The sequence below is a fragment of the Plecotus auritus genome, assembly GCF_963455305.1.
Source record: "Plecotus auritus genome assembly, chromosome: 4".
NCBI classification, from domain to species: Eukaryota; Metazoa; Chordata; class Mammalia; order Chiroptera; family Vespertilionidae; genus Plecotus; species Plecotus auritus.
Genome location: NC_137775.1, coordinates 58,355,315 through 58,374,417, shown reverse-complemented (window position 1 = coordinate 58,374,417; position 19,103 = coordinate 58,355,315). Strand labels below are relative to the sequence as shown.

At 35.7% G+C, this 19,103-nt stretch overlaps 1 protein-coding gene across 4 annotated transcripts in view; it reads right to left on the bottom strand.

Annotated features, from left to right (window-relative positions):
• Positions 1 to 1,042: 1,042 nt before the first annotated feature.
• The window catches only part of SNX14 (sorting nexin 14), an 81,340-nt gene continuing 63,279 nt past the window's right edge, over positions 1,043 to 19,103 (bottom strand). For all 4 annotated transcript variants that reach the window (XM_080663227.1, XM_080663228.1, XM_080663225.1 and 1 more), the window contains 10 exons: positions 17,256 to 17,356; positions 14,299 to 14,410; positions 10,453 to 10,493; positions 10,191 to 10,310; positions 6,674 to 6,797; positions 6,243 to 6,407; positions 5,970 to 6,065; positions 3,732 to 3,823; positions 2,785 to 2,841; positions 1,043 to 1,603 (listed from right to left, as the gene is read on the bottom strand). In XM_080663227.1, the coding sequence (XP_080519353.1) occupies positions 1,565 to 1,603; positions 2,785 to 2,841; positions 3,732 to 3,823; positions 5,970 to 6,065; positions 6,243 to 6,407; positions 6,674 to 6,797; positions 10,191 to 10,310; positions 10,453 to 10,493; positions 14,299 to 14,410; positions 17,256 to 17,356 (947 nt within the window). In that variant the 3' untranslated portion in view covers positions 1,043 to 1,564. The remainder of the gene's footprint in view (positions 1,604 to 2,784; positions 2,842 to 3,731; positions 3,824 to 5,969; positions 6,066 to 6,242; positions 6,408 to 6,673; positions 6,798 to 10,190; positions 10,311 to 10,452; positions 10,494 to 14,298; positions 14,411 to 17,255; positions 17,357 to 19,103) is intronic.

The window sequence follows — 19,103 nt, the reverse complement described above, 5'->3', positions numbered from 1 at the left end:
CTATCCCTGAGAAATTACTAAATGTTTAAGGCTTAATATTAAAGCAATGATTCTCAGAAAATCATATATATTCTACAATTTTCAGGTAATTAAAAATATAATAGGACCCTGGCCGGGTGGCTCAGTTGGTTAGAGGGTCATCCCAATATGCCAAGGATGTGGATTCTTTACAAGGTCAGAGCCCATACAAGAATTAACCAATCAATACATAAGTAGAACAACAAATCCATGTTTCTAGCTCTCTCCTTTCCTTTCTCTCTAAAAACAATTTTTTAATCAATCAATAAAAAAATATATAGATATATTTAATACTACAGATAAAACCTTTTCAAAAACTTACACCTAATGACCATTTTATAAAACCTTTGAAAAAATAAGTGCATATCATTAAATGAGTTAATTTTCCAAATTATGTTTCAGAGTTCTACATAACCCAGTTTAATGCCTAATACATGGCTGAAACTCAATAAATATGTTCTGAATGAACACTACAACCAATAACCAAACACAAAATGCTCAATCTTGAAAGACAAATTTGTTTCAAGGAGAAAAGCATAGAATGAGAAAGAATTGTAAGTAGAATTCTAAACATTGAATTTCTAAAAATAATCATTTAAATTAACTTTCTTCAAATAATAACAGTGAATTCCACATTTTTCTTTTGGAGAGACAACTGACAACATAAACCAAAAATCTACTTAACTAAATTTCTTGTACTTATAAGCTTTTGGAATATAGTTACATCCATTCACTGAAATGTAGCTGTAACCACACAATTACAAATATCTCAGTTTTCACCCATAAAAGAGCTATAACCTGTCACTCATCAAACAAAATCAAGAAGTCCCTTGTTTGCTCTGAAAAATTCATAAAGATGTCTTCTTTATAGATACACAATTAACTATGTAGAAAGAGAAGAAAAAGGGGAAACCTCCTAAATGTATTAACTCTAAATAAGAAAGCAAGTAAGATCTTACCCCTTTTTCTCCACACTAAACATAATTATTTTCTTTTTTTTTTTAATATATTTTATTGATTTTTTACAAAGAGGAAGAGAGAGGGATAGAAAGTTAGAAACATCGATGAGAGAGACATCGATCAGCTGCCTCCTGCACGCCCCCTACTGGGGATGTGCCCGCAACCCAGGTACATGCCCTTGACCGGAATCGAACCTGGGACCCTTCAGTCCGCAGGCCGACGCTCTATCCACTGAGCCAAACCAGTTAGGGCTAAACATAATTATTTTCAAAATGATACAATACAAAGGTTGTCAGCCTTATCTGTTTGCCTGAAGGAGATTATGAATTATCTCTTAAAAAATGATAACAAGTGATATATATTCTAATAGAATTTGGGTAACAAATGTAAAACAAAAGGCTATGAAACCAAATCACTTTTAATCATAATTAAGTTTGTGTTATTCTTTATTAAAACAAAAAAATCTCAGACACAGAATTACATGATATATACAAGAATATACAAAAGTAAAAGAAAAAACAGTATATTTCTACTACGTTAGCACAGCAGAAATTTTAACTGGTTATTCTATCCCAAATCCAAATTTTTATATCCAGGACGTCACAGAGGTAACTTCCTTTTGTACCTAAAGAAAAAGTAAGTCCATTTAATAAAAGACAATAAGGTTCATTTATGAATTGCCTAATAGTTCCACAATTCCAGTGTAATAAAATTCTACCTAAGACACATATATTGCCCTCTCGCAATCCAGGACCCCTCGGGGGATGTCAGACAGCTGGTTTCGGCCTGGTCCCCGCAGGCCAGGCCGAGGGACCCCACCAGTGCATGAATCCCTGCACCGGGCTCCTAATATGCATGTAAGATCTTTGGTTAATCTCTTCCCGCCTTCCCCCTCCCCGCTTCCCTCTGAGATTCATCAGTCTGTTCCATGTTTCCATGCTTGTGCATTGAGCATCTGCTCCCTGGTGGTCAGTGTGCGTCATAGCTACCGGTCGAATGGTTACTTAGGCATATATATATATAAAACAAAGAAATTAGCTGGCATATGCCTTATGTTTTAGAGATGAGAAAAATGCCAAGATATAGGGACAGACCTTATAACGTCTCAAACAGAGAGTTGAAGGTTTTCTGTACCGATTCCCATGTAAATTGAACATAAAATGTCAATAACTGCCACCCTGTTTTAATATACATATAATATTACTATAATGAAAGCTAACAGGTAAATAGTTCAAATCTGAATTCTTCTACTCTATGAAACTGGCATTTCAATGCTATACCAAAACCTTGAAGAGCAGTTATTTCATGTGACCAAAGGGGTTAGTTAGAAAATAAAAACAGTAAAAAATAATAACTTAAATCTTTGCTCTAACCTCAAAATCCTCAAGAGTCAATATAATGAAAATAACTACCATCGTTTTTTAAAATTCAGCTGCTTCAAAAATACTCAAGTCTGACTTACACAGCATTCAGTGTTGCTGATGACAGCCTGGAGAACTTGGCCATTCTAGAGTTGGGACTTAACCACACACCTTCCTCTGGAAATACTCTACAGGGTATAGTGTTCCTTTCTGCTTTTAATTAGGAAGGAATGAAGTTAAGGCAAAGGCTATTCAGTTCCTGCCACCAAAATCCACTCTATGTTTGAGCATGTTGAATAAAGAAAACACAAAGATCCATTTGTTAAGGTTGTTCATTTTCAAAAGGATCATAGTCAAGGATTTTCTTAATTTTTATGGCCCTATTAAAATAAATGTCAGAGCATATGATTAATAGCAAAGAATAAAATTGCTGCTTTTTAGTTACCTTATTGAGCTCTGGAAACAGTTCTTGTATCACAATGTCCAATAAAACATAAGTCAGCTAAAGCACCAAAAAAAAAATTTTTTTAAGGCATTAGACAAACCCTTAAAAATTGAGAAACACAAAATTCAGGGCTGTGGTTACTTCTAAATGGGAAGGCAGGGAATAGAATTGACAATATAAAACAAGCACAAAAGTAGCTTCAATAGTATCAATAAAGCTCTATTTTTTTAAAAATATATTTTTATTGATTTCAGAGAGGAAGGGAGAGGGAGAGATAGAAACATCAATGATGAGAATCATTGACCAGCTGTCTCCTGCACTCCCCCTACTGGGGATCAAGCCCACAACCTGGGCATGTGCCCTTGACCAAAATCGAACCCGGGACCCTTCAGTCTGTAGGCCAATGTTCTATCTGTGAGCCAAACCGGCTAGGACAATAATGCTCTATTCTTAAGTCCAGTGTTAGATACTCATGTGTTCACATGTGGACATTTTATTATGCCTCATAATTCATTTTATGTTAGATATTTTATACGTAACAAAAATTTTAAAGAAAGAAGCAGGATACAAAATTGTAACTGTATTAAGATATCAATAGATGAGTATAGACTCTAAACATAAAAATATTAACTGTTGTTATTCTGTTATCTGAAAGATGAAATTCTCAATTTTTAAATTTTTACTTTATTTCATGAAATTTCTGTGAATTCCAATTTTTCTACAATTAATGTTTATTTTAAATCAAAAAAAATCATGCTAAAATAAACAACAGTAATCACCTAAAATGTGTAGCACAAACAAAACACACTTTTTTCTATTTGAATGTTTGAATTATGCTGCCTCGATTTAGTATAGTGTCACTTCACAGTTAATAATATACCAGACCCCCTACTGTGCCACTCACCAAACCCAGCCAACTCTAGTCAACCTGCTTTAATGAATTTTACCTGCTTGTTGAGAACTGGCTGCTGTAAGCCATCAAATAGAAGCCTGATGCTTTCATACTTCGCTTCTTCACCAATACACCTGACAATCACATCTAAACAAGAAAGCCACATGTGAAACAATTTTATATTATAAAGTGACTCATCATTAACTGGATCATAAAAGAAAATCTCCACCCTGTTTCCCGGATAGTATGCAAACACTAAATCAGAATTTTCTAAACCAGGGTTTCTGCAAGGGTTCTGTGGTCCGGTTGAGAAATGCAGTACCAGGTATCCTCTTTTTTGAGATTCATAATGCACAAAGCATACTGCAAGCATATGGAATGTAAAGAAATCTGTCTATACTATTAAGGGATAAAAAAACAGTTTGAAAATAATACATATTGTACTATTCCATTCAGGGAAAACAAAATAAAATCCTAAAATTATGTCTATACATTTGTACATACACATATAGAAATGCACAGAAAAATGTCTGTGAGAATTAACACCAACTAGTGCACATAGCTATTTCTGCAAGGTGGGAAGAGGATGGCCCCTACTTTTAATCTATATATTTTCATATTTGAATATCTTAATATCAGAAAAAAGTTTAATTTAATTTTTAACATACTAGTAGACTTTCCTAAATGAATATGACCACTTTGTCTCTGTACTATTTGCATAATTACTGTTAACCGTCTCACAGAAAAATCCTTTTAGGAAATGTTTAAACACTAATTTAGGATCCAGAAAGTGTCATGTGTCACTTGTTACCAAAGAGTGTCAGTCCTTATTAAAATCTCTGCTGAATGTTTTCCCCCAAACAGGAAAAGAAAATCATTCATAAGTAAACAAGTTGCTCAAATATTTGTCCCTTCCCCCCAATCATCATGGAACTCTTAAAGCTGCTCATAGAAAATTCTGTTTATGTTTGTTTCTATGAGGTAAATCTAACCCTAAGAGGCAAAGGCCAAATTTAATTTACAAGATGCATAGCAGATCCTTGATATTTTTAAGCTATGTAAATAATCCAATATGGATCTTTTTTAGTCCTCTCATTCACCAATACTAAATAAAATTTCCGAGTTAATATGCTTGGAGCATAACAGACAAAAATAAGTGATCCTTTCAGGTCCTTCAGGAGTCACTAAGAAATGAGGAGTAAAAGGCAACAGAATAACATGCTAAGCTTACTCACTAGCTAAATTACTCCTTCCCAAATGAAAGTCTTCAAGTAGATGTGATTCAAATTGTGCCTCAGCAAAATAACAAATTATTATATTCATTGGCTTTCCATGTTGTTCCTGAATAGCAAAACTAAGACTGTTAAAACCATGAATGCTATATCATATTATGAAACAGGTAAGAAATTACTTCGTTATTTACCTACGGAAGATTTACTCAAAAATAGCTTTCGTTCACTTTTACATTCAGACCAGGGATTTAACTTAATTGTCTTCACACAGAGCAGCAGAAGTACTATTCTGGGACTAACTTTTCAATGATAATTCTGTAAGGTACAGTCCTACGCCCTCTTGAATCTTACTCTATATTTTCTCCCTAGGCATTATTATCCCTCACACGTGACTCCCATATCTCTATCCTAGTACCATCATTCCTCCAATTCCCAAACTTGGACAGCTAACCAAGTATCCTCTGCTTTGACCCCTTGACATTTCTTCGTTGTATTTCCCGTCTCAGTAAGAGGTGACTACCATTCACTTACTTAGTGGCCTGAGCCTACCTCCTTTACGGGAAGGAGATCATCCTCTCCCTTTGAGACACATGACTCCATTATCACATGTATGCTTTGACTGTATGTCTGTCTTCCTGCTAGACTTGAGCTATCCAAGTATACTTTTTTATCTCTTGCATTCTGCACAGTGTCTGGCACATGGAAGGTGTTCAATAAATTTGGAATGAATTTTGATTTTTTAGTCATACACACTAGCATAGCTCTTCTCATGGTAGATGGACAGCAAGACTCCAGCTGTACCACAAACATGTCACTGATTACTCTGATTATAAGATATTATTAAAAGAATCTATTTATGTACATGGAAATAGCCTTGTCTTAAAGTTCTTAGTTCTATCATCATAAAACCAAATTTTATTTAACAAATGAATTAATTTTAATTGGCCCTTATAACTATTTCTAAAATGAAAACTCAGGGTAAAAATTAGCTTTAATAATTACTATACATTTCACCTCAAAGTGGTGTTTATCTATATTAAACTACTTCTTAAATATTATACCTGGAATGTAATTCATCATTTCGTCAAAAGTCTGTTTTGCTCGTTTTTGCTTGTCTTGGAGAGAGCGAGGTTCAGTGTTTTCACGGAATACAGCATCTAAAAAGAGAAAAATAAATATTTACTGGAATTTTCACTTATTTTACACAAAGTATTTATTTCCTCATAGTAGAAAAACTAATAAGCCAAATAAAAACAAGACTTCTCCCTCTTTTAGATCTGATTGAAATCATTAAGAGCACACAAAACATAAAACAAACACGAGAAAATACAAACCTCTGAGAAGTGTTATAAGTGAGACCAAACGGTGCTCCTGAAATAACTGTTCTAGTTTACAGTGAATATAGTAGTCAGTATACATTTCCAGGGTGTTTTTAAAGAGGATTCGAGTGCCCATTAAGAGATGATGAAGCCAGTCAGGAACTTGGAAAACCACTCGTCCTGAAAGGATCACATGGAATACTTCATTTAAGATACATATTTAGACATTTTCCTATATAAAAAACACAAATGATCAATATTTTATTTGTTAGCACTAGTAAACTTTAATATATCCAAGGCCAATTGCATTGAATTCTTAAAAGAAAGTAATTTCAATTTTTAAAAATATTATAACAGGCAATACTTAAGAGCATTAATTTGCATCATATAAGAAATATAATTCATGAATGAAAAACAGATTTTAAAAGTAACCACGTCTGTCTTACCTACATACATCAGGTAATCATAAACTCCTTCTACAGTCATCATCTCCATAAAATAATTCTTATTTTGCTTTCTTTCTGTGTTCTCAGCACGGTTTGCATTATTCTTAAACAGGTCATTGAAAAGCTAAAGTAAAAGTTGAAATAATAAAGAGATAAGACTTTGATTAATGTGGAAAAAAAACAAGATAAAAAGAATTATGAATGAGGAAATTCAACTAAATCTTAATCCTACTTACCCCCAAACTATGTAAAAAGTATCTATTCTCAATAATAATAATCAAATAGCAGATATTAAGGAACTAAAAAAAGTTAGACAGAAAAGATCAACAAAGCTAAAGAATAAAACCTTTGGCAAGACTGATAAAAAAAGATAAGAAAAAGAAGACACAAACAAAAGGGGACATAACTAATGATGTCAGAGAAAATAAAAAGAATATTATTGACAACTTTAGGCCAAAAGATTTTCAATTTTAGATAAAATGAAAAATTCGTTGAAAAATACAACCTATCAAAAAGTAATGCATAAAATAATAAACCTAAAGATTATAATCATTAACAAAATTAAATCTAGTTGTAAAAAAATGTTCCTACGAACAAAACTCAAGGTCTAGATGACTTTACCAACAAATTCTATCAATTATTTAAAAAACTAAAAATTCCAATAACTCTACCAGCTAAAAGAAAAAGGTTAATCTAACTCAATACCAAAACCCAACAAGGATAGGATAAACAAAAATGTAAACTTCCACCGAAACCGGTTTGGCTCAGTGGATAGAGCGTTGGCCTGCGGACTGAAGGGTCCCGGGTTCGATTCCGGTCAAGGGCATATACCTTGGTTGCGGGCACATCCCCAGTGGGAGGTGTGCAGGAGGCGGCTGGTCGATGTTTTTCTCTCATCGATGTTTCTAACTCTCTATCCCTCTCCCTTCCTCTCTGTAAAATATCAGTAAAATATATTTTTTAAAAAATGTAAACTTCCTAAACCCCAATAAAGGATATCTATGAAAAATGTACTATTTCATGGTAAAACAATAAAATCACTCCCTTTATATAGCAGGTCCTAGCCATAATTGAAATAAAACCTGCCATCATTTGCAGATAAGTTTGTAAATCTAAAAGCATTAATAAATATATTACTAAGCTTAATACAAGTCTTGCAAAATTACTGAATTAAAAATCAAAACACAAAAATCAACTCTATTTCTGTTTACCAACAATAAAGTTATAATAACAACAAAAATGAAGGTGTTTTGGGAGAGAAGATGGTCCCGAAACTGGGCCCTACTCTGATACTAAACTGAGCTACTTACAGATAGGGAATATCTATTCCCAGTGCCTAACACTCAATAGTAGGCACACAATAAAATATTTGTTTAATTAATAGATATTTATAAACTATTAACATTAGTAATACCATCAAATAAACATTAATACATCCTAGCAAGTAATTTCTTGATTATTAGAAGTTGGTGATTTATAAACTCAGAAAACCACTTTTTTAAAAAATGTATTTTACTGATTTTTTACAGAGAGGAATAGAGAGTTAGAAACATCAATGAGAGAGAAACATCTATCAGCTGTATCCTGAACACCCCCCACTGGGGATGTGCCCGCAACCAAGGTACATGCCCTTGACCGGAATCGAACCTGGGATCCTTCAGTCCATAGGCCGACGCTCTATCCACTGAGCCAAACCGGTTAGGGCCAGAAAACCACTTTTAAAAGTCCCTCCTCCTGAACACGCAATGAAACTAAAGCAGTCATATTTTTGTGCAAAAAATTAAAATTTAAAGTTATCAAGACTGCATTATAAAATTTACAAAAGCCTCCATTAATCAAAAAAGGGGGGATAGTAGGGTAATTTCATATAAGGAAAAATATCCTATAAGTAAATTATATCTAGAAAATTTTTACTTTACAAAATTAATTTTCATTTGTAATGCTAACAGCAAGACACCCATGAAAAACACATATGGTGTCTAAATAAGACAAAGGAAAATCGTTTGGGCAAAAATAAAAAGGATCCCAAATCAATTATATAGAAAAGATTCCTTTATTAACTTTTGGTCGAGAATATGTTTGTATACTTTCAGAAAACAACTCCAAGACCATGTGGATTCCTGCAACAGAGAGGAATTGACAGGTCTGCTCCAACCACGAAGACAAGAGGAGAAACAGTCCAGAGATGGAAGACGCTGACGACGCCTTGCCATGCTAGCAGTCAGCAGCTATGCGACGGCAGCAGGTTGCCTAGGACCAAACCAGAGAGGGTCGGACCTGCATTGCCACCATGTGCCCACCATCCAGATATCATTGCTGACATGTACACATAAGGAACTGTTTGACATTGAAATGGGGACTCAGAACTGTTGGACATTGAAATTGGGACTCAAACATTTTTTGTTATTATATGTTTATTTCTAGTCTGCAGAGGCAAGATTTTTTAAAGGAAAGAAATGGGGGGGAAAATAGATACAGAGGCAAAGAAGCATTGAACAGACTGTCAAACTACAGCAGGAAGGCAGGGGAGGTTGGGGGGGGGGGGCTGTAAGATATCAACCGAAGGACTTGTACGCATGCATATAAGCGTAACTAATGGATACAATACACTGCGGGGGAGGGGGCAGGTAAAGGCTTGTACTGGGGGGAAGGGGAGGCCGGGGGGAGGTCAATGGGGGCAAAAAAAAAGGAGACATATGTACTACTATTTGTAATACTTCAAACAATTAAAAAATAAATAAATAAAAATAAATAAATAAACAATAAAAAATAAAAAGTCCCTCCCCTTGCCCTAGTCGGCTTGCTCAGTGGATAGAGCATCAGCCTGCCGACTGAGGGGTCCCGGGTTTGATTCCGGCCAGGGGCACATGCCTGGGTTGCGGGCTCGATCCCCAGTTGGGGGTGTGCAGAAGGCGGCTGATCGATGATTCTCATCATTGATGTTTCTCTCTCTCCTTCTCCCTTCCTCTCTGAAATCAATAAAGAAATATATTTTTTTTAAAAAAAAGTCCCCCAGCCCTGGCTGGTTGCTCAGTGGTTAGAGCATCAGCCCTTGGACCAAAGGGTCATGGGTTCAATTCCCTGTCAAGGGCATGTACCTCAGTTGCAGTTCATTCCCCAGCCCCATTAGAGGTGTGTGTGGGAGGCAACCAGTCAATGTGTCTCTCTCACAGCAATGTTTCTTTCCCTCTCTCTCTCTCTCTCTCCTGCCTCCCCTACTTTCCCCCTTCCACTCTCTCTCCAGAAGTCAATGGAAAAAATATCCTCGGATGAGGATAAAAAAAAAATCCCCCAAATATAGAAATGGTAGAAGTTCGCAAATAAAGAAATATTTAACCTGTTAAAGAAATAACCAAGCAACTATTCACAATACCCTCCTTACACTGTACAATTGATCTCCATATAAAAAAATTAAAATACCATCTATTTCATTAACACAGGATTCTCCCTATAATGGAAAAGTCATCTCAAGTACGACAACTTCAAACTTATGTCTCTTTAAGGTAATGTTCAGTACCTTCTTGTTGTTTTCTGAAGTAGGGCTGAGAATGGTCAGTTCTGGTTTACATGGCTTAGGCTTTGGAGATTCACAGGAATTAATGAAATTCATGATGAAAGGTTCCAAATGCTGACCTTTCTGTGGTAATACAGAGATGGCAGTATGAAAATCAAAAACAAAGATTATGATTTTCAATATCACATAACCCATTAAGATGTATTAATATTTAAATATGCTTTTAACTATCATATTATAGAATACACATAAATTAGTTATTTACCTCTTTCATTAGTTTTCCAGGAACAGACTTTATAATTTTCCCTGCAATTAAAAGTAAAATATTTTTTAAAAAGTAAAATATTAATTGTATGAAGGGATAATATACATTGTAATTGTTTATATGAATACTTCACTATGTAATTTTAAATACTCACTGCCAAGTAAAAAGTAAAATAGTAAGAAATATTTATAATTGCCCACTTCACACTTAACAGAAATCTACAATAACTATGGTAAACTTAACTATTTATATATACAACATTTGGAATTTACTGTAAAATAATCCAATTGGTTTTGAGGGTGGAGAAAGAGACAGAAGAAGAAAAGTGTTGATAACTGTTGAAATAAAGTATAGAGAGTTCCTTATTCAAATTTCTCGGCTTTTGTGTATATTTTAAATTTTCCATAAAAAAGATTTTCAGCCCTAACCAGTTTGGCTCAGTGGATAGAGCGCCAGCCTGTGGACTGAAGGGTCCCAGGTTCGATTCCGGTCAAGGGCATGTACCTTGGTTGCGGGCACATCCCCAGTGGGGGGTGTTCAGGATGCAGCTGATCGATGTTTCTCTCTCATTGATGTTTCTAACTCTCTATTCCTCGCCCTTCCTCTCTGTAAAAAAATCAATAAAATATATGTTTTTTAAAATGTTTCGCCCTGACCAGTTTGGCTCAGTGGATAGAGCATCAGCCTGCGGACTAAAGGGTCCCAGGTTCAATTCCAGTCAAGGGCATGTACCTTGATTTCAGGCACATCCCCAGTGGGGAATGTGCAGGAGGCAGCTGATAGATGTTTCTCTCTCATTGATGTTTCTAACTCTCTAACCTTCTCCCTTCCTCTCTGTAAAAAGATCAATAAAATATATTTTTTTAAAGATGTTTTCAAAAAATTTTAAACAATGGTGAATATATAAAGTAAATAAAAGTATACAAAAGTCAAAAGAAAAAAGTTTTAAAATTGCTACATTTAAATTGGCTATTTGAATAATTTATATTCGATTAACTACATACTAATCCAAAATTTCTTCTTGATTTTATCTCTAGGTTGCCATGTTATAAAATGCCAAATCTCTTAAGATTTTCTCAAGCATTTAGAAATGACTGCAAAAATAAGTCAAAGTTGATAAATAGCACTTAAATTTCTTTCAATTTAGAAAAAAGTAGACTTATGGCAATAGGGAGAGAGATAATAAATAGAAATTAAAAACTGAAATTATTTTACAACATGCAAACCATCCAATCAGGCTATTTCTCTTTGGTACCCCATAAACCACTCCTCCCTCTTAGAATTTCCAAATGTCCTTAAATTACAGGTCTTCATTCTATGCTTTTCTCTCTAGTACATGCTCTTCTTGAGCCAAATGATTTGCTCAATCTGATTTCAAATAACATTCAAATCTACTCCTTGCCTATCTTTTGGCCTCTCCTGCCTTATAAGACATCAATTAAATTCTATAAACTCAGCAAGTTCAGAACTGCTCTTAATTTATTCCCTGTACCAGCAAGTAACAGCATTCATCCAGTTGTTTAAATAGAAACCCGGTTCACTTTGAACATTTCTTCTCCTTCAGTCAAACCTTCAGTAACCAGGTCTACCCAATTCTATCCCTATACTATGTCCTCACATTTTCCCCTGATTAGAAGAAACCTCAAACACACACACATACTAAATATGTTGGCTCAACTAAATATATTCATTTGGAGAGATAGAAATACAGATAAAAGCTAAATGACTACTTGTAATATTTAACTAATTCATTTAGGTCTACATAGACTTAAGATTACATTATGTAAATATATTGAAAAATACTTCTTTTCTTCCATTAGTATCTTTAACCATTTTATTTAAACTTTTCCAGATTATATTAGCTTGTTTTATATTTAACTTTATATAAAAGAAATCATACTGTATATATTATTTTGTGTCTTGCTTCTTTAATTCAATATGTTTTTAAAATTATCGACACTGCTGCAAGAAGCTACATGCTAGCCGAAACCGGTTTGGCTCAGTGGATAGAGCGTCGGCCTGCGGACTCAAGGGTCCCAGGTTCGATTCCGGTCAAGGGCATGTACCGTAGTTGCGGGCACATCCCCAGTGGGAGGTGTGCAGGAGGCAGCTGATCGATGTTTCTCTCTCATCGATGTTTCTAGCTCTCTATCCCTCTCCCTTCCTCTCTGTGAAATATCAATAAAATATATTTAAAAAAAAAAAAAAAAAAAAAAAGAAGCTACATGCTATAGGTATTCATTTCTGTAAGTATTCATTTTATGAATCTACCATAATTTATCTGTCCATTCCATTGCTGATGAACATTTGTATTATTTTCAGTTTGGGCTATTATAAACAACTAGAGGCCCAGTGCATGAAATTCATGCACGGGGGGGGGGGGGGGGGGGGGGGAGCGTGTTCCTCAGCCCGGCCTGCACACTCTCCAATCTGGGGCCCCTCGAAGGATGTCCTACTGCCAGTTTACAGGGATCAGGCCTAAACCGGCAGTCGGACATCCCTCTCACAATCCGGGACTGCTGGCTCCAGCCGCTCACCTGCCTGCCTGCCTGCCTGATTGCCCCTAACCACTCTGCCTGCTGGCCTGCTTGCCCCCAAATGCCCCCCACCAGCCTGATCACCCCCAACTGCCTCCTTGCTGGCCTGCTCACCCCCAACTGCACCCCCTGCTGGCCTGCTCGCCCCTACCCTACCTCCCCACTGGCCTGCTCACCCCCAAATGCCCCCCTGCTGGCCTGCTCACTCCAAACTTCCCCCCCCGCTGTCCTGATCACCTCCAACTGACCCCCACTGACAGCCTGCTCACCCCCAACTGGCCCCCCTGCTGGTCTGCTTACCCCCAATGGCCCCTGCCATCCCATCCTGGCCTGATCACACCCCGGCGACCCAAGGTCCCAGCCCCTCCTTTTATTCTTTTTCTTTTCTTTTTCCAGTGCCTCCTTAAGCGGATGCCAGGGCCGGCTAGAAACAAGTATCTAGGATTTATTTATCTTCTATAATTGAAACTTTGTAGCCTTGAGCAGAGGCTAGGGCTGGCCTGGGTGGGCGGGAAGCTTGGCTTCCTCCATTGCCGGGGCAACCCAAGCCTCCTGCTTGCTCCAGCTCCGTGGCCAGCCACCATCTTAGTTGGGTTAATTTGCATACTCGCTCTTGATTGGCTGGTGGGCATGGCTTGGTGTAGCGGAGTGGTGGTTAATTTGCATGTTTCTCTTTTATTAGTGTAGATGCTGCTATGAACATTCTTTTTTTTTTATTTCTTTATTGATTAAGGTATTACATATGTGTCCTCATCCCTCCATTAACCCCCCAACTACCACCCCCCACTCATGCCCTCAACCCCTGGTGTTCATGTGCATTGGTTAGGCTTATATTCATGCATACAAGTCTTTTGGTTGATCTCTCATGTTTCTCTTTTATTAGTGTAGATGCTGCTATGAACATTCTTAAATATGAATATACTAGAGGCCCAGTGCACAGATAGGGTCCTTAGGCCTGGCCAGCGATCAGGGCCGATCGGGGCCTTCCAGCTGCTGACCAGAGCCTTCCTTTGTTCCGCACCACCCCCTGGTGGTCAGCACACATCATAGCGAACAATCGGTCTCCCAGTCAAACTTCCGTGGGGACAATTTGCATATTAGGCTTTTATATAATGGGTATATATCGCACAAAGGAACTGCTGGGTCATTTAATTTTATACCAAACTTTTTTCAAGTGGTTTCCACTTTATATTCCTACTAACAGTGTATAAGAAGTCCTTCATTACATAAACTCCTTTTCTAAATTAATCTGAAAATGCCGATTCTTTTATGTTTATCCTCTTATATATGATTCTCTAATTCAACTTACCAAGATTTACATCTGGTAGTATCTTATCAAGAAATTGTGTTTCTCCACCATTGGGGGAGAGGAAATCTGCCAGAAGTTGACTGTTGCTCAGCTCTGGATGCTGCAGAAGTTTCTTGAATGAATAAAATAAGAAAAAAGTTTAAATATCTAGAAGGATAATCAAAACTATTTTAAAATAATTTTTAAACCAAGAAAGCAATTTTAAATCCTCAAAAGCTATTTCATATTCAGAATAATAATAAAACTATAGCCCGGCTGGCATGGCTCTGTGATTCAGCACCAACCTATGAACCAGGAGGTCACAGGTTCGATTCCTGGGTTGCAGGCTCTATCCCCAGTAGGAGGAGTGCAGGAGGTGGCCAATCCATGATTCTCTCTCATCATGGATGTTTCTATCTCTCTCCCTTTCCCCTCCTCTCTGAAATCAATAAAAATATATTAAAAAATAATAATAATAAAACTATATTTATAGAAAGAACAGTATCATCATATAGCAGATAAGCCCTCAACCTCTACAGTCAGACATGAATGGGTCTTAATTCTGTGTCAGCTTGGTGTCCCTAGAAAAGTTCCTAAATTACCTAAGAGTCAGTTACTGCATGCATAAAATGCAAATAACACTACCTACTTTATAATGTTGTTATATAAAGCATTTAGAGCCTACCTGATACATAGGAAGGAAAATTAAACATTAGCTAATATTAAAAAAAAAAAATTAGCTAATATTATTTCTCAGTTTTTCAACTATAAAACAATTATTACAATATCATACAGCTATCTTGATAATTAAAGGAAGTTGGCATAAGAAGTTAGCAAAAACTGCCGAAACCGGTTTGGCTCAGTGGATAGAGCGTCAGCCTGCGGACTGAAAGGTCCCAGGTTCGATTCCGGGTCAAGGGCACGTACCTTGGTTGCGGGCACATCCCCAGTAGGAGGTGTGCAGGAGGCAGCTGATCGATGTTTCTCTCTCATCGATGTTTCTAACTCTCTATCCCTCTCCCTTCCTCTCTGTAAAATATCAATAAAATATATTATATAAAAAAAAAAAGAAGAAGTTAGCAAAAACTAAATGTGGAAATGTTAAATAACTTAGAAAATCTGTTGTCCAGTCTTCCTGTAACACTATATTTATACAAGACATGCTGACTTGTAAGAATATAGCCAAAACTTTGCCCTAACCAGTTTGGCTCAGTGGATAGAGCATCGGCCTGAGGACTGAAGGGTCCCAGGTTCGATTCTGGTCAAGGGCATGTACTTTGGTTGTGGGCACATCCCCAGTAAGGGGTGTGCAGAAGGCAGCTGATTGATGTTTCTCTCTCATCGATGTTTCTAACTCTCTATCCCTCTCCCTTCCTCTCTGTAAAAAAACAATAAAATACATTAAAAAAAAAAGAATATAGCCAAAACTTTAAAGCCAAAACTAACCCAATCTTGCCTAATATTCAGTTTTATAACTACAAAAGAGTCACAAAACTTAATGAGCAGAAATCTACAGAGTTGGGCAAAAGTAGGTGTACAGTTGTAAGTACACAAAACAGTTTATTCTTGTATAATTATTTATTAATTATTGTATCATTTTCCATAGAACTATAAACCTACTTGTATCCCACCCTGTATTAGATAAAGTACCAGTAATGTAAACTTTAACTCCATATTACCAGAAAATATTTCTTCTAGAATGAGGTACTCTAGAGTTCTTAGAAAGAAGTAATTGGTTCAAGTAATGGGTTAATGATATCAGTAAACACACAGGTTAACACTACTATGTGTTGTGTTCATATATCCTTGCAGTAAATAATTAATTCATATTTCAATTTTTATACCACCAAAAGAATTATATAAAAAATGCTTTCTGAGTTAAAGTATTGAACAGTTCAAATACAGAAAATAAAATTTAAATACCTCTTTATACTATTGAATATTTTTATTTTATAAAGTACTTATTTTTGGCTATAAGGTAACCAAATTTAACTGAGTTAACACTTAATAAAAATGACAAAATTGTATGTCCAAATAAAAAAGATGTTTTAAAAAATAGAACAGAAATATCCACTCTGGTATTATGTACTTGATTAAAGAAAGATGGTTATTAATTTTAGAGAAGTCTCAAGTAAGTAACTTTTTTTTTAAATATATTTTATTGATATTTTCACAGAGAGGAAGGGAGAGGGATAGAGAGCTAGAAACATCGATGAGAGAGAAACATCGATCAGCTGCCTCCTGCACACCTCCCACTGAGGATGTGCCCGCAACCAAGGTACATGCCCCTGACCGGAATCGAACCCGGGACCCTTCAGTCCGCAGGCCGACGCTCTATCCACTGAGCCAAACTGGTTTCGGCACAAGTAAGTAACTTTTAAGCTGAATGTACCAATAATGAAAAAAATATACCAGTTGCATTGTTTACATAACACAATGATCACACACTGAGAAAAAGAGAATTCACTTCAAAGTGGTAAATAGTAGAGAGTCAGGATATCCTAAGAAACTGGAAAAACACCTTCAAATTTAAAAAGGAAAAGAAGGAATAAACAGGAGGGAAGATTCTGAAGTTCTGAAAGTGCTGAACAAAAAATCAAAGAATAAGACAAAAATAACAAAAACTATTTAGTATTCTTAGAATGTATTTAACCTTTTACACCAAAGTTTTTGTTTCTTTCTTTTAACTTCCCACACCAAAACTAAGCCTAACATAAGACTTTCTTTCTTCTAGGAAAATATCTGGTATTTCATTAGTTATAAATTTTTTTCAAATATACTCTTGACAATAATTCATCTTCACATGAAAAATTTCAATAAAAGAATTTTAGAAATTGACATTGATGAGTATTTATAAAGCAAAGCATATGTATATATATATACATATATATACATACACACACACACAAGAGAAAAAAAGACAAATCAGAGAATGCTATGATTAGCAAGCAATGTTCTAAATTAAGTTGGTGCTATACCTGTAAATACTCTTGAAATTCTTCTCTCTTTGACTTTAAGAACTCATAATTTTTGGGACCAATGATTCTCTTGGAAGGAAGCTGGGCATCAGGAAATGTGCCTGAAATTAATATATATAGAAGTTATTACTATATTCTGCTACTACTTTAAAAACCTAATTTATAATATACTATAACAAATTCATATCCACAATGCTGCCTTGTAGAGATGTGTCATTATCCTTTAAATAATCTTGGCAAAACCAGAGAGCATAGGAATTCAAACCAAAGAACTTGAGTCTACTGATATCCAAAATATCACCACTCTTTTACTGACACAGATATATTTAACCTTCTATATTAGTTTTTTTTAAAAGCTTCAAAAAATTATCATGAGATTATTTTGAAATCAGTGATATTTTATTAGACAAAATCTTACTAAAGAAATAGCTATTCTCTCATGGGAAAAAATTATATTGCCAATGCTATATAAGCTTAAAAACAACATTTAGAAACCATGGATGTACTTTCTCAGACAGGGCTGACTTTGGAAATTTTAGTACCGAAAGGAAAAATATTGTTGGGAATTCAACCAACTTTGATTAAGCTGGGATTTTAAAGTATGAATATAAATGATCTTCTCTCAACTCTAAACCAAAGGAAAAGTTCTCAGAGAAAGAACAAGACAAGGATAGCATTGTATGAGATTGGCAGAGACAAAGAGAAAATAATTTAAAGACAAGTACAACATCAAAATGTAGGCAAAAAGTATGGAGTGGAACCTTGCATATTTTTAGCTTCCTATATAATCTCTTTATCATGGGATTTGCTCTTATAGTAAGGTAAAGAAGGTTCCCTGCCCTTCTCAATTTAGAACCAACCTGATTTTGGATCAGGGGACATTACACAGAGCTTTTCTAAAATAAAAGGATTCTGAATACATAAGTCAAACCCACCAACCTACATACAAAATGATTGGAAATACTTCATAATTATATCCCTACTATTAACTAATATAAGTGGGTATATAGGAGAGACTGGGAGGGGAGAAGAACCAAAAAGGAAAAGTGCTCTCCTTTTCTGATTGATCTATTCTCAAAAGAAACATTCATCTACAAGTTTGGTTTCCATATCTAAATATAAAAACTAAATTAAAACATTTGCCAGATATTTGGCCCCGGCTGGGTGGTTCAGTTGGTTACACCAAAAAACATTTGCCATGATGCATGGTACACATGTCTACCAAGAAAGGTAATGGTAAAATAAGAGCAACTCTGAAATGCCTGGTTTAAATTATCCATATATCAAGTTAAACAAAAATCAAATGGGAAAGAGAACCTTTTCTAAAATACAGTTTAAAAATAGCTATATTTTACATTTTAATATTATTATTTGAAAAGCAATATATGTGTACTGTAAACATTTATAAAATATCCCTAGCTGGTTTGGCTTAGTGGATAGCCCACGGACTGAAGGGTTCCGTGTTTAATTCTGGTCAAGGGCACGTATCTTGGTTGCAGGCTCAATCCCTGGCCCTTGTGTGCAGGAGGCAACCAATTGATAAGTCTCTCTCACATAAATGTTTCTCTCCCTCTATCTCTCCCCCTCCCTTCAATTCTCTCTAAAAATCAATGGAAAAATATCCTCAGGTGAGGATTAACAAAAAAATAACATAATGAGAGAAACCAATTTGGCGGCTTAAGTAAACACCTGAACTTGCTGCCTCGTACAGCTACTTAAAAACTACAACTAAAAGACAAAACGGACATCATCCAGAACCACAGGAAGGCTGGCTAAATGGAAATTCTATAAATAGAAGGGAAGAGAAAAGCACACTGAGACTCAGAGGAGCTGCGGAAGTAAAGGAAG